The sequence below is a fragment of the Phalangium opilio genome, unplaced genomic scaffold, assembly GCF_054372755.1.
Source record: "Phalangium opilio isolate 3A_F unplaced genomic scaffold, DU_Popi_V2 ptg000093l_1, whole genome shotgun sequence".
NCBI lineage: Eukaryota > Metazoa > Arthropoda > Arachnida > Opiliones > Phalangiidae > Phalangium > Phalangium opilio.
In genome coordinates this window covers 3,173,630-3,187,968 of record NW_028324198.1, presented here as the reverse complement: position 1 = coordinate 3,187,968, position 14,339 = coordinate 3,173,630, and the positions used below count along the sequence as shown (strand labels likewise).

The following is a 14,339-nucleotide window of genomic DNA, read 5'->3' as shown; positions in this document are numbered from 1 at the left end:
AGCATGAAGCAGGCTTGTGTTGGTGATCAAGATTCCAAGAAAAATATTTTAGGTGTTCTTGATGGTGTGGGGATTAAAGCTCTGCAAGTAAGTTTTAAAATTTTGCTAGTAATAATTTTATAGATATTTTTCGATGATGTTTTCGTGTAAGTAATTTATCACTGTATTTATTGCAAAGAGTCATGGAGCGTTTGTTACGGAGGCGTATGACGCTCTCCAGGCTTACAATCTCAATTCGCCTTGGGTGTTGCCCAATTCAACTACCCCAGTAGCAAAAACCAGTCGGCCCAATATAGTCAGATGACTGTCGAACCATAATACATCATGTCCAAGCCACTGAATAGTAAATGCACAGTCGGAACAAGGAACGCGCGACCGTTAACCGACTGAGAACCGTCCAGCTAAAACGATGTCGGTGAATAGTCGGCCTATAGGTTAGTGCGTCAGTTAACCGACTGAGAACCGTCCAGCTAAAACGATGTCGATGAATAGTCGGCCTATAAGTTAATGCGTCAGTTAACCGACTGAGAACCATACAGCTAAAACGAAGGCGATGGACAGTCGGTTTATAAGGTTGGGTGTCAGCAAATCGACTGAAAACCGTCCAGCAAAAACGAGGTAGTTTTAATTTTCGGCCTATATGGTTGTGCGACTGTAAACCTACCAAATATCGAGTAGGCAATAACTTGTCGGCATCCGAGTGGCGTGTCACTTTACCGACTCGGAACCGTGTAGGCAATATTAAGTCGGGATTGAAAATGCACTTTACTTAACCGATTCAAAACCGTCTGGAAATAAACTACGGAAAAATCTGTCGGCATAAACCTTTTGGGTCAGGTAACTGACTCTTAATTTGTCAAATCTTAGGACGCGTGCAAATGAACCAAGCATAAATAAATAAGGATTTTTCCTATTTTCTCTCTGATAGTTAAAAAGTAACTAAAATATGCTAATTTATATTAGAAATAAATGTTTGACATTCGTTTGACTTATAACATCATACAAAACTAAAGTAAATTTAATAAAAATACACAGTTAATCGTTGGTAAAAACTAATTTTTAGGGCAATGATGTTTTTCAATTTCTATTTTCTTTTTTCTCGTTCTTTTCGGCCACCATTTCGGTCCTTAGAATGACGAAACCAATCTTGAATACATTTCTCCATTTCAAAGTCGGTTGTGCGTGCGCACTTAGGGTTGTTTCTCACTGCATCAACAATTTTAGTTTAACTTTATAAACAATGTTTCTCAATTTTTTTCTCAATGTTATATTTACCTTTTATGGCTTCACAAAGAATTAACTTTTTGAAACCTTTTTTCCCATTAGCTCCAATCCAATTGATATTAAGTGCTAACGGGTGAGAAATAACTTCCAATAAAATTCGTTTTGTTGAATTTTTCACTGAGCTTCCACCCCATGACGACAATTTTGCAACCTAAATAAATGTTTAGAGTAATGAGTTCAGAAATAGATTTATATATATATACCATTTTCTTTCTAAATGATCCATCAATCATTCGCTCTTCTAATTCATCCAAATCCGTTGTGGATTTTAGGGGTAATTCTAACAACGGAATCTGTTCATTCATTGTGGGTTTATTCAACAAAACCTCTGCCATTTGGCGTACCAAAACTGTCAAATATTCTACCTGTTGTTTCAAATCACATTGTTGGTACAGAACCGTCTTCTGAAACTCTGAAAGAAAAGAATGAAATTTCAGAATTTTTTCAATATATTTGTTATAAAATAACATATTTTTTAAATTGTGGAATTAACATACTTAAAGTTGATGGATCCGTCTGGAATGAGGGGGATGAGATTGGATATGTTTGACGATACGTCTTAGAATTTTCTTCATTTCGATGTGATGCTACTAAGGCAGAAGAAATATAAGTTTAAATATCTTAAATGAGACTTTGGCGCGGAAAAGGTAGCTTACTATTTCCCAATTGTTTCTTTTGTTGCATGTGAGTTGAAGTACTTGTATTTTTCTTTGAGTTATCTGGAATTGGAGAACAAACATTATTAAGTTTAAGATACGGATTAAGAAATAAATACCAATCATAGTTTCATCATATCTTCTCCGATAAGTCTCTGGGTTACTACTTTCAGATTCTGAAGAGAAATTGTAACTTCTCTTTCTATTCTTGGGTTTTGAGATGCCCCCTTTTTTATCTAATGGAAATAATTTATTATGGGAGTTTCTTTTTATTCTTAAATGCAATCAAAATTATTAATATAATTAACTAGAGTTTAAATCATGACCCTTACCCCCTTTTTTCTTAATATATTCTATGCCCGAAGACTGTTCTTCGCTACTTGTTTTATGTACTACATCAGCCAAAACGTTTGCTGCAAAATTGGCTTTGACATTGAAAGAACTCGATTTTAGCGTATCCGTTCTCGGGTTTTTCTTAGTTGAGTTTGAAACATCTAGGTTTTCTCTGCTTCCACTTGACTTTTGATTACCTGTTTCTTTTTCTATGCTATCATCTGAAAAATCATAGTTAGTAATTGTTTGGACTGCTATTATTGGCAGTTTATCTTGCCACTTTCTTCTGATACTATATGTGTATTCCATATTCTAGGACTTGCTAACGGTTTCAAAGCGACTTTTGTACCTAAAGATCGAATATAAATTAAAAAAAATTAAAAATACAAAAATTGCACACGTACAGGTTTTGTGGTTTTTTTTGCTTGGACTTTCGAATAGAGAATCATCAGATTGCAAAGAATTTCCTTCTGACTCAGCTGACTTTTCTTCTGGCGTAACTACATTTTTCGAAAAATAATATATAAAAATGTGGCCCATCTTATAAAAATGCACTGAAAGCTGCTTCTTTTGGGATTGTTTCTAATTTTTTTTCCAGGCCAAAAATATCAAAATTATTTACCATCTATGTTATTTTCCAAAAAACTAGTGTGCTGTTTTTCTAATATTCCAATATCTTCGTCCGCCACTTCAAATACATTTTCATCTTAAATGTTGAAAATATAATACAGAAAGTTTTTAGCAAATATATGTCGCACACTTAGCGAAATTATCCTATTCTCTGAGTGGCTGCAATCGCATACATACCATTAAAAACTATTTTAGGAAATTCTGGGGGATCTGGTAGAATTATATCTGGTTGCTTCTTTTTTTTTCACTGGTCTTTGCCATGAAGCCAACTTATGAAACACGGAATCTCAAAATTTAAAAACGTTATTGTCAATATAATGTTGAATTGAATCATGTCAGTGTGTTCAAAGTTAGACAGTCCGTAGATCTACTTAACTATGCATTGACATTTCTCCTGTTTCAAGTTATTGTTTAACATTATTAGTTTAACTTACCAACATCTTCTTCAATGTCAGATATTTTACGCCTTTTTGCTTTTCGTTTCTTTAATTCATCGTTGTCCGTACTCTTACATAGATCGGATTCGTCCCTGCTCCGATTTACTTTGCTTGTAGCTTTTTTGTAGTCATCTGTAAAAGTTTATTATAATAAATGAAAATAGATGAGTAATTTACAATAATTACTGGTTTTTAATAATATTTTAATCTCATAGAGAGGCCAGGAGTCATCATGTGCGAGGGATGTTTTCAAAGCTTTAAAGTAATAGGCATCCCCTTTATCGGGATAGAAACATTGGGTTTCTTCCTTATTTAAATCTTTCAACCACTTGGTTAGAACTATTTCCACCGTATCATCGTTCGTAAAATGACCAACGGCGTACCTCTGTTAAATATAAATAAAAAATTAATTAGCATATAAAAATGTTGCTTTAAAAGTAGTATACCTAAAATTAACAGTGTAACATAGGAATTATAGCTACGCCACTCTTGTATGGCAGTGCCACACATTTTTTGTTGATCATTGAAATGTTGTGGACATGAATTTTTTTTGCAAGCGAAGACAGGGTAACGATGCCCAGTACTGATGATTTTAATGGGTAATCAAACAAGTCTTTAGCATTGACATATGACCTTGTAAATATTGACACTGTCTTATCGTCATGTTGAAATATATTTTGAATTTTAACGTAGTCGCCATTCTTAAGTAAAAATGTACTATCCCCCAATCCAGTTGTAATCACATAATTCCTAGTTTTTAGCTTTTTAAAAGATTTTCCATTTCTTGGCAAATTTGCACCACCTGTTTCGTCATAGTTAAATTTGTGTGGACGAGATATTTCTATATCGGTTTTTTTCCCTGTTGCGTTTAGGTCAAAGTTTTCTTTCTCACTCATTCTTTTACAAATCTGTTGTAAAGGTCTATTGGGGGTTCTAAGTTCCTTTTTGAGAAATTGCAATTCATTTTCAAAGCAAAAAGCACTGAAGTTGTCAAGGGGACCATATTTAAGCACATCTATGTACAGATGTGATAAGCTGTGGACGTTCATAACCACAAATTTTTGGCCGTACAGTTTAGGGGATTCTTCAACAAACATGTCGATAAGTTGTCTTGCATAGTCATTATGCGATTTACAAATGCTTTGGTTGGAAAATATATACACAGCACAATGAAAAAGTCTAAAATGTTTCATAACATTTGTGCTCAAAACTCCCATTAAGATAATAGGGCCTGTGTACAACAAGAACTGCCTTAACTCTGTTCCTTTCCACTTATCTATGTGCTTGAGGGCTTTTGGTTTTCGGGCAAATTCACAGGGAATAAATTTACGAATATTTTTCAGTTTTTCCGATATTAGTGAAACATTTTTCTGCCCAAAGCGAACTGCAAATGGTCCTTTATTCATCCAAAAATAAATAATCCTACGCATTACTCCTAAACAAACAAGATGCAAGTAGTCGAAAGGAAACTGGGTTACCATTCCTATACCAAGAGCTAATAGGGGAGAGTTTTCCCCTACAGAATGATGGTCTTCATCTAATTTATTTATGAACGATTCATCAGTTCGCATTTCGGAATTAACCCCAATAAAAACGGTACGATTATCTACACGTTCACCTTCTACTGTACATTTATCACATGAGCTGTATCCTGTGTGTCCTTTGGTTCTTTTAATAAATGCTTTAGCAGGAGTATCCAAAATGAAAGGGCCTTCTAAGTTCACAGTATAAATTTTCCCACCCATGGAAAAGCCTTTTTTTTCTAAATCTATGAGTTCTTGTATGAATTCTTCTAAATAGTCTTTAATAGGGTTGGGTTTCGATTCACCTGAAAACAAACCCACAATAAATGGCTTTCCAACAATCCCGTTCTTGAAATTGAACACAGAAACTAAAATTGGCCAAAATTCTGACGTTCCTCTTTTCGATATTGGCACACCATCAATATTTATCGCAAAGGATATTACGTGGTCGTAAGGATGATTTGATAAATGGAAATTAGTAAGGCCTTTTTTTAATCCAAAATAAATAAATTCCCCCGTACCAAAAGCTTTCACACTAGAAACTGTCTTTTTAGTTTTAAGAATGCTCCTACTATCTTTTGCGACTTTAAAACCATTTCTACGCAACAATCTTAAAAGGTCATTCAACGCGACATGAGTAATTCTATTCCTCAGAGCCCAAATAGCAAGCTCATTTTCAAAATTATCTTTGGTGCTGTAACACTGTTCTTCCTCGCTACTCAGAGAAATTGCATCACTAAAGTTTAGTTCACTAGCTGGCGTACCCAGCACTGATTCTGATGAAATGCTATGAGGAGATTCAAAAGCTGCAGAGCATTGCTCCATAGATGGATCATTTTCGATTTCACTGTTATCATCTTCTTTAAGTAATTCATTTTCTTGACAAAGTAAACTATTTTCTTCATGGTTTTCTATGGCAGTGGTTTCCCCGCCTTCGTTCAATAGTTCTTCATAAAATTTTCTATTTTTTCTATTTCTTTGTCTCGCGGATAATGCCTCGAAGTTTAAGCCATGAGAACCAAAAGGGTCAACCTGTTTACACTATATAAGTACTTTAGTCCTGCTGCGCATTCCCGATTTTTTTTAAATTTCTTAATATCACCTTAAATTAGGCCAGAAAATCATTGCAAAATAAAAGAGATATAGGCCTAAATATCTATTGCTCATCATAGTCTCTGACCTGTCCGGATCTTATCAAAAAGACGGAGTGGGTCTTATCTATATTTTAGTCATTGCGTTGAGAAGGGGAGCTCTTGACTTGGCTATAAATTCCTGATTAAGCAAAAGGCTAATGCTTTGAATGTTAGGGTCCCTCTAATACCATCTTTAATCTATTTACAGCGTCACAAATGCACTGACAAAGATGATTACGGTTAACTTTAGCAATTTTATAAAAACTTTCTAGATGCTTGCTGGCGACAATTAGGTTCGGTGGGCATTTTGTATGTCGCGGTGCCCAAAAACCAAAAAGTAAAGCAGCCCCTGATTATCTAACATTATTAATGACCTTTGGAATAGCGAAGCTGGACGAGGGAAGAAAGTCTATATTTTGTTGAATTTAGGGGTGTTTTTTGCAGATGATTTGTTAGAGTGCGAAGCATATTTGTTTTAGAATTTTAGAATGAGACAATATTAATTTGGACTCCATACTAAAATCGACACTGTCTAAATCAAATTATGCAAACAATGGGACTACAACAGAGAAAGCTTAGATTTTTATGGCAGTGAAGGTTTTAATAATCCCCAGTTTCGAGGTTCTAAGACAACCATGGAAGAGAATAAAAATCGAACTTACTTTAGGTGGTGCTAATGGTAAAGATGCCATTGATGTAAGATGTCGAAAGTTATATGTTCAAATTTTGTATAATCACTACTGTAAAAAAGAATTTAATTATTAAAAATAAAAATAAAACCTAAACAAATTTTGCATAAAATGAAAAAATAAAACATAGGGCCCCTGATTCCTTCGGTTATCATACTTGAGTGTAACTTCTATCTTTTCTTGGTGCTACGTATTGTGTCGTAATACCCTAACATCTCTAAGCAAAGTGCATCCCCTGACAGTGAGCATAGAGTACAGTATTCCCTCTTAAAAAATACCTCACCCTCTCTACTATGGAGTTAGTATTTATCATAACTCATGATTTAATTCACGGAAAGAAAAATTACAGTAACACCTTCAAGCTCTTTAATCAAGATTTAATTTTAAGCGTATAAATAACATTATTTGCACATGCAAATTTATCAATTTAAGAAGTGGGGTAAACCTAAAATATGAACCATGTTAGAAATCTGAGTAAAGAAAAGGATACAGTAACAACTCGGGGTAGGGAAACTGGTTTTAGAAAGAAGAGTTGCCACTGAGGGGCTTCTCACTCTGTGTTGTTGTTTGACGCAAGAACGACTCTGGGTTTAACTGGTTATAAACTCTTTATTAATTTAAGTAAAACATTAGTATTAATTTCCGGGAACAATACACAGCTATCTGAGAACTGATAACAGGGAACTGATAAACTGAACTGACGACGTTATCGGAATGTTATCCGGTTATATAGTTAAGGCATCGCGATAAAAAATAAAGATTACAAGAATGACCGCGATGCATAAAAAACACAAGTATAGAAAATATAATCTGGATATAGATAAAAAACAACCGGTATTATCTCTAATTTACAACAGTCCCTCTTAATATCGGTGGTTTCAATCTTCTATCCAGGGGGTGGTCATTTAATTATTTCCAGTCCAAGGGCTTTGACGCAGAAGAGGTGCTTCGGACGGAACAGGCTCTTCGTACAGATGTCAGCTGGCATTTCCTCTGTTGGTAGATACCGCAAGGCTATATGTCCCTGGTCGTAGGTGTCTCGAATGAAGTGGTGCCGGATATCAATGTGCTTCGTTCTGGCATGGAAAACAGGATTCTGAACGAGTTTCTGGGCACCCTGGTTGTCGTTGTACAGATCGATCGCCTGAACTGATACTCCAAGTTCGTTGAGAAGTCCCTTGAGATATATGGCTTCTTTGGTTGCGTCGGACATTGCCATATATTCTGCTTCTGTACTGGACAAGGCAACAGTGCGCTGTTTCCGGGCTTCCCAGGATACTGCAGCGCCGGCTAGTTTGAAGACATATCCAGTATATGACTTCCTATCTTTCGGACAGCCTCCATAGTCTGCATCAACGAAACCTTGGATTGGCAATCCGGTCTTCCGATAAAGCAACCCATGATGAAGAGTTCCCTTCAGGTATCTCAGAACTCTTTTCCCGGCAATCCAATGAGTTTCGTCATAACTTGTGTTGAACTGGCTCAATGCGCTGACTGAATACGCCATATCCGGTCGTGATGACACTACCAGGTACATGAGAGAGCCGACCAGAGATTGATACGGAATTCGACTGATGTCTTCTCCTACTGGGTGTTCCGGATTTTGCAACTTGTTGTTGGCATCCATTGGAGTCGCTATTGCTTTGGAGTCTTGCATGTTGAAACGTTTCAGGACCGTTTCTGCATATTTCGCTTGGGAAATCCGGATGGTATTTTGTTTTAAATCTTGCTGAAATTCCATTCCGAGACAGTGATGGATTGGCCCCAGGTCCTTCATATCGAATTTTCTCCCAAGTTCAATCTTTACTTCAGTCATCCAATCCGGGTTGTTGCTTGCAAGGATCAGATCGTCGACATAGACTCCAATGATCATAATATTTTCCGCGACTCTTAAAACGTATAAGCAGGGGTCGCTCTTCAATGGTGTCATTCCAATTTCCGAAAGTCTTTGATGTAACTTCTTGTACCATTGGCGCCCCGATTGTTTTAAGCCGTAGAGGGATTTCTTGATACGACAGACTTTATGTCCCTCTTCTTCCAGGTCGCTGGCCCATTTCTTTGCTCTGGCAATGATCGACTTGTCGAACCGGGTTGACTTGACGATTTCTTCGAGGGATTCTGTTAATCCTTCCGGGACGACCATATATATTTCCTCCTCGAGTTCGCCATTAAGATAGGCCGTGACGACATCCATTTGGTGGACTTCCAAACCGATTTCCACAGCAAGGGCCATAAGCAGTCTTATCGAGCTGGATCTAATGACGGGTGCGAACGTCTCTTGGTAGTCGATCCCTGGTCTCTGGGCAAAACCTTTCGCTACGAGCCTGGCTTTCCTTTTCTCTACTTCTCCGCTTGGTAAGTACTTCGTTCGGAAGACGAGACGATTTCCAAGGACCTTTTGGTTTTCCGGACAATCAACGATGTCCCAGGTTTCGCACTTGATAAGCGAAACGAACTCTTCCGTTACTGCTTTCCTCCAGTCGTTTGCGTACGGAGAAGCCAGGGCTTGCTTCATGGACAAAGGTTCTGACAAGATGGCTAGGTTTGCTGACTCATCAGACAGGGTTTCTTGCTCGTCAGTAGCCTCTTCAGTAGACTCTTCTGAGACGCTCGGAATCATGTTGAACGATTTTTTCGGTCGTCCGGGTACTCCAGTTCTTATTTTCTTCGGTCTTCCGGGACCTTTCTTCAGAACGAGGGTTTCTGACGGTTCTTCAAAGACGTCGCCGTTTTCCTGGGAATTAGATTCTTCCGGGATTTTATCTTTGAACTCCTTTTTGACGTCTTTGAGTTCTTCTCCGCCTGGCGGTTTTGCAGCGTGTGTAGTGGCCGGGACTTCGATTTCGCCTTTAGCTTTGCTTCCGTATTTCAGGTTGACTTCTGGAGTGACGAAATCATCATATCCGCCTTGTTTATTAAATTCTCCCAGGAACTTGACATTTCGACTTCGGTAAATTTGCTTCTCGGACGGAACCCATAGTCGATAGGCCTTCGAGACTTCAGAATAGCCGATGAAAACGCATTCTTTGCTCCTGGCTGCAAACTTCCCCTTCCTTTTATCTTCGTCCAACAGCAAAGCTTTGTCGCCAAAAATCTTCAAATGTTGCAGGGATGGCTTCTTTCCGGTCCATCTGGTAAATGGTACTTCTCCATTTATGCTCCGGGAAGGACAACGGTTTCGAATGTAGTTAGCCGTGGCCATCGCTTCTGCCCAGAATGATGGTGGAAGTTGCGCTTGTATCATCATACATCGGGCCATATCCAGGAGTGTTCTGTTCTTTCTTTCGGCAATGCCATTCTGTTCCGGGGTGTATGGTACGGTGAGCCTTCTTTTTATCCCAGAGTCTTTCAGGAATCTGTCGAATTCATTGTTGCAGTATTCGGTTCCGTTGTCGGACTGCAAGGTCTTGATTTTTCTCCCGGTTTCCACTTCAGCTCGTTGCTTGAATTCTTTGAAGGCTTTCAACACTTCGCTCTTGTGTTTTAAGAAACTGACTTCACTCCACCGGGAATAATCATCAGTGAAAACGACGATGTACTTGGCTCCACTCATCGACGTTACTCTCATCGGGCCGCATGCGTCAGAGTGTACTATTTCCAGGACATGCGAGGTTCGGCTATCTTCGGTTTTCGGGAACGGCTCCTTCGATTGCTTTCCTTTGATACAGATTTGGCAGATTCCCAGGCTCCCATCTTTTTCAATGTTGAGTCCCGTAGCCAAATTCTTCCGGGCCATTTCCTTTAAACTTCTCTCGTTTAAGTGACCGAGTAGGAAATGCCAGTTTTCCAGGTTGCTTCTAGGCTTTATTTCCGATTGCACTGCATGGACCGTTTCTTCAGCCTTTCTCAGGAAATAAAGGTCTCCAACTCTGTCAGCAACTGCAATCACTTCCCCGGTTGCCGTCTTAATCCAGGCCTGCGACTTCTTGAATATGACCTCACGTCCTTTGTCTGTCATCTTGGCAATGGATAGGAGATTTGTTCTTAAATCCGGGACATGAAGGGCTCGTTCCAGGCGAAGAATTCGATTGTCGCTGCCATTCGTTGCGTGTACTTTTACTTCGCCAACACCTCGTATCTTCGTTGACTCTGCAGTGGCCAGGTTTAAAGATTTCGTGGTCTCTTCGTAAACGTTGAAACAGTCTCTGCTGGAAGTCATATGCGAGGTGGCTCCGCTGTCCAGGCACCAGGAATCGTGATAAGCCTTCAGGTGCAATGCGAATTCTTCCCCGGCCAAATTTTCTGCCAGTACATGATGGGCGTTTTCCTTCTTTCTGGTTTTTCTTTCTGAACCATTGTCTCTGTCGGGGCAATCGGCTACCTTGTGGCCGGGTTTCCTGCATCCATGACACTTGTACTTGAAGGTCGTGCTTCCTCGTCCACGTGAACCTCTTCCTCTACCCCTTTCTGCAGTTTTCCGGGAAAAGTGGTTACTGCCCATCATCGCATTCTGCACGGGTTCGTCTTCTCTAGAGCTCTTAGCGTCCGATTCCTCCAGGATCTTTATTTTTAAGGCTTCCGGATCAGGTAACGTATCCCTGGACTCTATTGCGCACCGGAAGTTCTCATACGATTCTGGTAGACTGTATAACAACATAATGGCCAGTAGGTCGTTGTTTACAGCTACTCCCATGTCAGCCAACTTGTCTACTGCATCGAAGAATTCTCGGACGTGATCCCGGACATCTTCTCCCTCCTTCATTTTCTTGAGGGTCAGTTTCTTCAGCAGCGTGGCTTTCCGGGCAGGTCCACTGGACTGGTAGATGGATTCGAGCTTCTGCCATAGTTCCCGTGAGGTGGTGCAGTTCTTTACTTGCTTCAACTCCGACGGACTGATCGACAAGATTAGGTCCGCTCTTGCTTTCCGATCATTACTGTCCCAGGTAGCGACCGCCTGGGCGTTTCCTTCCGTTCCCCGCACCGGAGTTGGCCTCGTTGAAGTTCCATCTACGTACTCCCAGAGGTCGTTCTTTTGAAGCAGGGCTTCCACTTGCATTTTCCAGGTATCATAATTATCCTTAGTTAACGTCTCGATTCGTCCCAGGTGATTTCCGGCCATTCTCCGTTTGACTCCGCACCTTAAAGGATAATCTTCCCGGCGTTGAACTTCTTATGACTTCTAAACCTTTGCGCAGTGGAAGCGTGCTGGGCCCATAACCTGTTGTTGTTTGACGCAAGAACGACTCTGGGTTTAACTGGTTATAAACTCTTTATTAATTTAAGTAAAACATTAGTATTAATTTCCGGGAACAATACACAGCTATCTGAGAACTGATAACAGGGAACTGATAAACTGAACTGACGACGTTATCGGAATGTTATCCGGTTATATAGTTAAGGCATCGCGATAAAAAATAAAGATTACAAGAATGACCGCGATGCATAAAAAACACAAGTATAGAAAATATAATCTGGATATAGATAAAAAACAACCGGTATTATCTCTAATTTACAACACTCTGTGTAATAGGGACTATGTTTTTGGCCGCCTTGCTGGTATACCAGAAAAGGGGGCCAAAATGGGGGCTGAAAAGGAGGAATAACCTTCGTGCCAAGACCCTATACAGAAAATATGCAGTATCAAATAGCCCGACCTCGTGTTGTAAATGGTATCAATACTCCTAGTCTGAAAACTATGTATAGTGTAGTGGCGGTAAAGACGTGAGTAAACAGTGTATTCCTTTCTCTGGCGCGCTTTTTAAAGAGGGGATACGCGCCCAGTAGGGGGTATTAAGGGGAATTACACTGAGCTAAGAGATAGAACGCTATCTTTAAAACCCAAGTCAGTGCTCACGGAATCCGAGAGTTATAAGCCCCTCGGGCACCAACAATGCATTCCACTGAAGACGGTAAAAAGGATCAGCTCATGGGGGTGACAAAAAAAAACTCCTTTGCTAGAAGGCGTGTTTACTATTGGGAGAGTAAAAGCCCATTCTTGCAACGTCATAGCCTTATATCTCTTACCTCGGTTCCATCCTCTTATCAGGGGAATTTCAGTATCGCGCATACAAACGCTCCAACAAGTAGAGGTATAAAATATCGTCATATGTTATTTTTCTCCCTGAAACCGACGTCATTTTATACCTCTACCTGGGGGAGCGTTTGTAGGCGCGACACTGAAATTCCCCGTTAGGGGGATGGAATCGAGGTAAGAGATATAAGCCTATGACGTGGCAAGAATGGGTTTTCCCTCTCCCTACAATGCGGTCTGTTTAATTATTGTAATGCCTTGTCTATAGTAATCATGAACATATTAAATTTAATATATTTATATTTCTGATCATATTCTAAGAACTTAACCAAAAGGAGAGCTATATTACCATATAAGAATTAGAGTAATAAAAATTTAAGCACTTACCTTAATCTGTTGCCGTTGGCAAAATTTAAAACGTTCGAATTTCAAATCCAATTTATTTTAAGTAAAAGGCACAGCTTGCTTCAGAATCTCAGCGAACAACTCGATTAAAATTAATTCAAAAAAAAAACTCTTGTCTCCCTCGTGAAATCGCGAACCGAAAGAAGATTCGAACTTCGAAGATGTTCAGTTCAATCTAAACGGTCAACGTGTTGCCTTAAATTCCCTCCTAACCCCCCGAAATGGACCATTCCCAAGGCGGTGTCCCAGGGACATCTATGGGCGAGTCTCTGCATTGTACAATATTATATATAATTATAAATTAAACAAAAATTGAAAACATTAGTAAAAATCTATTTAGTATTTTTTGGTGATTAGATTATTCTGTGTAATTGATTTTTTTATTTTATATTTATATTTTAACTGTGGTTAGCAGGCTAGGAGAAACCCGTTTTTTTGGTCATTTTTCGCTATGTCGGAGAATGTTGGGTCACTTACGTTTTTCGGACACCGAACCGACTATCTTAACCCCACGTGATTGAGAAATTTTATTGAAGTACGTCTCTCCTTTAGTCGGGCATTTGTCGAATGTCCTACTCTAGGCGGCAAAGAGTCTATTGCCGACTGTTAACCGATTCCGACTTGAAACCGACTGTACCGACAATGAACCGACTACAAAACGGACGGTTAATGCTACTGGGGCACATTTGCATAAGATTAAAACTTTCTGCCGTTTTCGGATGTTTTAAGTCGATTAAATGTCTGACTTTATAAGCAGTTTCGCACTGCATGCGAGAACTACCAGCGCTATAAGGGGTGTTGTTCAGCCTATAAGAACTGCACTCCCTGCATTGGGATTCGGTTCTGCATGTGAGAACTATCCTCGTTTCTAGAGGGCTATATTAATTTACCCCACAATCTTCCCCATATTTCTATAGAAAATTCCAAAGATATGTCCCAAGAAAATTCTTAACATATTTCCGAAGAAAATTCCAAAGATATTTCCGAACAAAATTCCAAAGATATTTCTGAAGAAAATTCCAAAGAAAGAAAAATTGCAAAGATATTTCCCAAGAAAATTCCAAAGATATTTCCCAAGAAAATTCCAAAGATATTTCCGAAGAAAATTCCAAAGATATTTCCCAAGAAAAATTCCAAAGATATTTCCCAAGAAAAATTCCAAAGATATTTCCAAAGCATCTTCCAAAGTTATTTCCCATGAAAATTCCAAAGTTATTTCCCAAGGAAATTCCAAAGATATTTCCAAAGCATCAGAGGCCAATATTCCCCAATTTCCCA

The 14,339-nt window shown here is 39.0% G+C and overlaps 2 protein-coding genes across 2 annotated transcripts; both read right to left on the bottom strand.

Annotated features, from left to right (window-relative positions):
• Positions 1–1,084: 1,084 nt before the first annotated feature.
• On the bottom strand, positions 1,085–2,813 carry LOC149640316 (uncharacterized). Its single transcript, XM_089850630.1, has 9 exons — positions 2,678–2,813; positions 2,551–2,622; positions 2,273–2,494; positions 2,060–2,176; positions 1,941–2,003; positions 1,782–1,874; positions 1,488–1,696; positions 1,276–1,435; positions 1,085–1,206 (listed from the first exon to the last, which is right to left on the bottom strand). The coding sequence occupies exons 1-9, from the start codon at positions 2,811–2,813 to the stop codon at positions 1,085–1,087; spliced, it is 1,194 nt and encodes a 397-aa protein (XP_089706756.1).
• A 457-nt stretch (positions 2,814–3,270) lies between these two features.
• Positions 3,271–13,170, bottom strand: LOC149640315 (uncharacterized). Its single transcript, XM_089850629.1, has 5 exons — positions 13,044–13,170; positions 6,659–6,736; positions 3,527–3,725; positions 3,342–3,472; positions 3,271–3,297 (listed from the first exon to the last, which is right to left on the bottom strand). The coding sequence occupies exons 2-5, from the start codon at positions 6,686–6,688 to the stop codon at positions 3,271–3,273; spliced, it is 387 nt and encodes a 128-aa protein (XP_089706755.1). The 5' UTR covers positions 6,689–6,736; positions 13,044–13,170.
• Between the last annotated feature and the right edge of the window lie 1,169 nt (positions 13,171–14,339).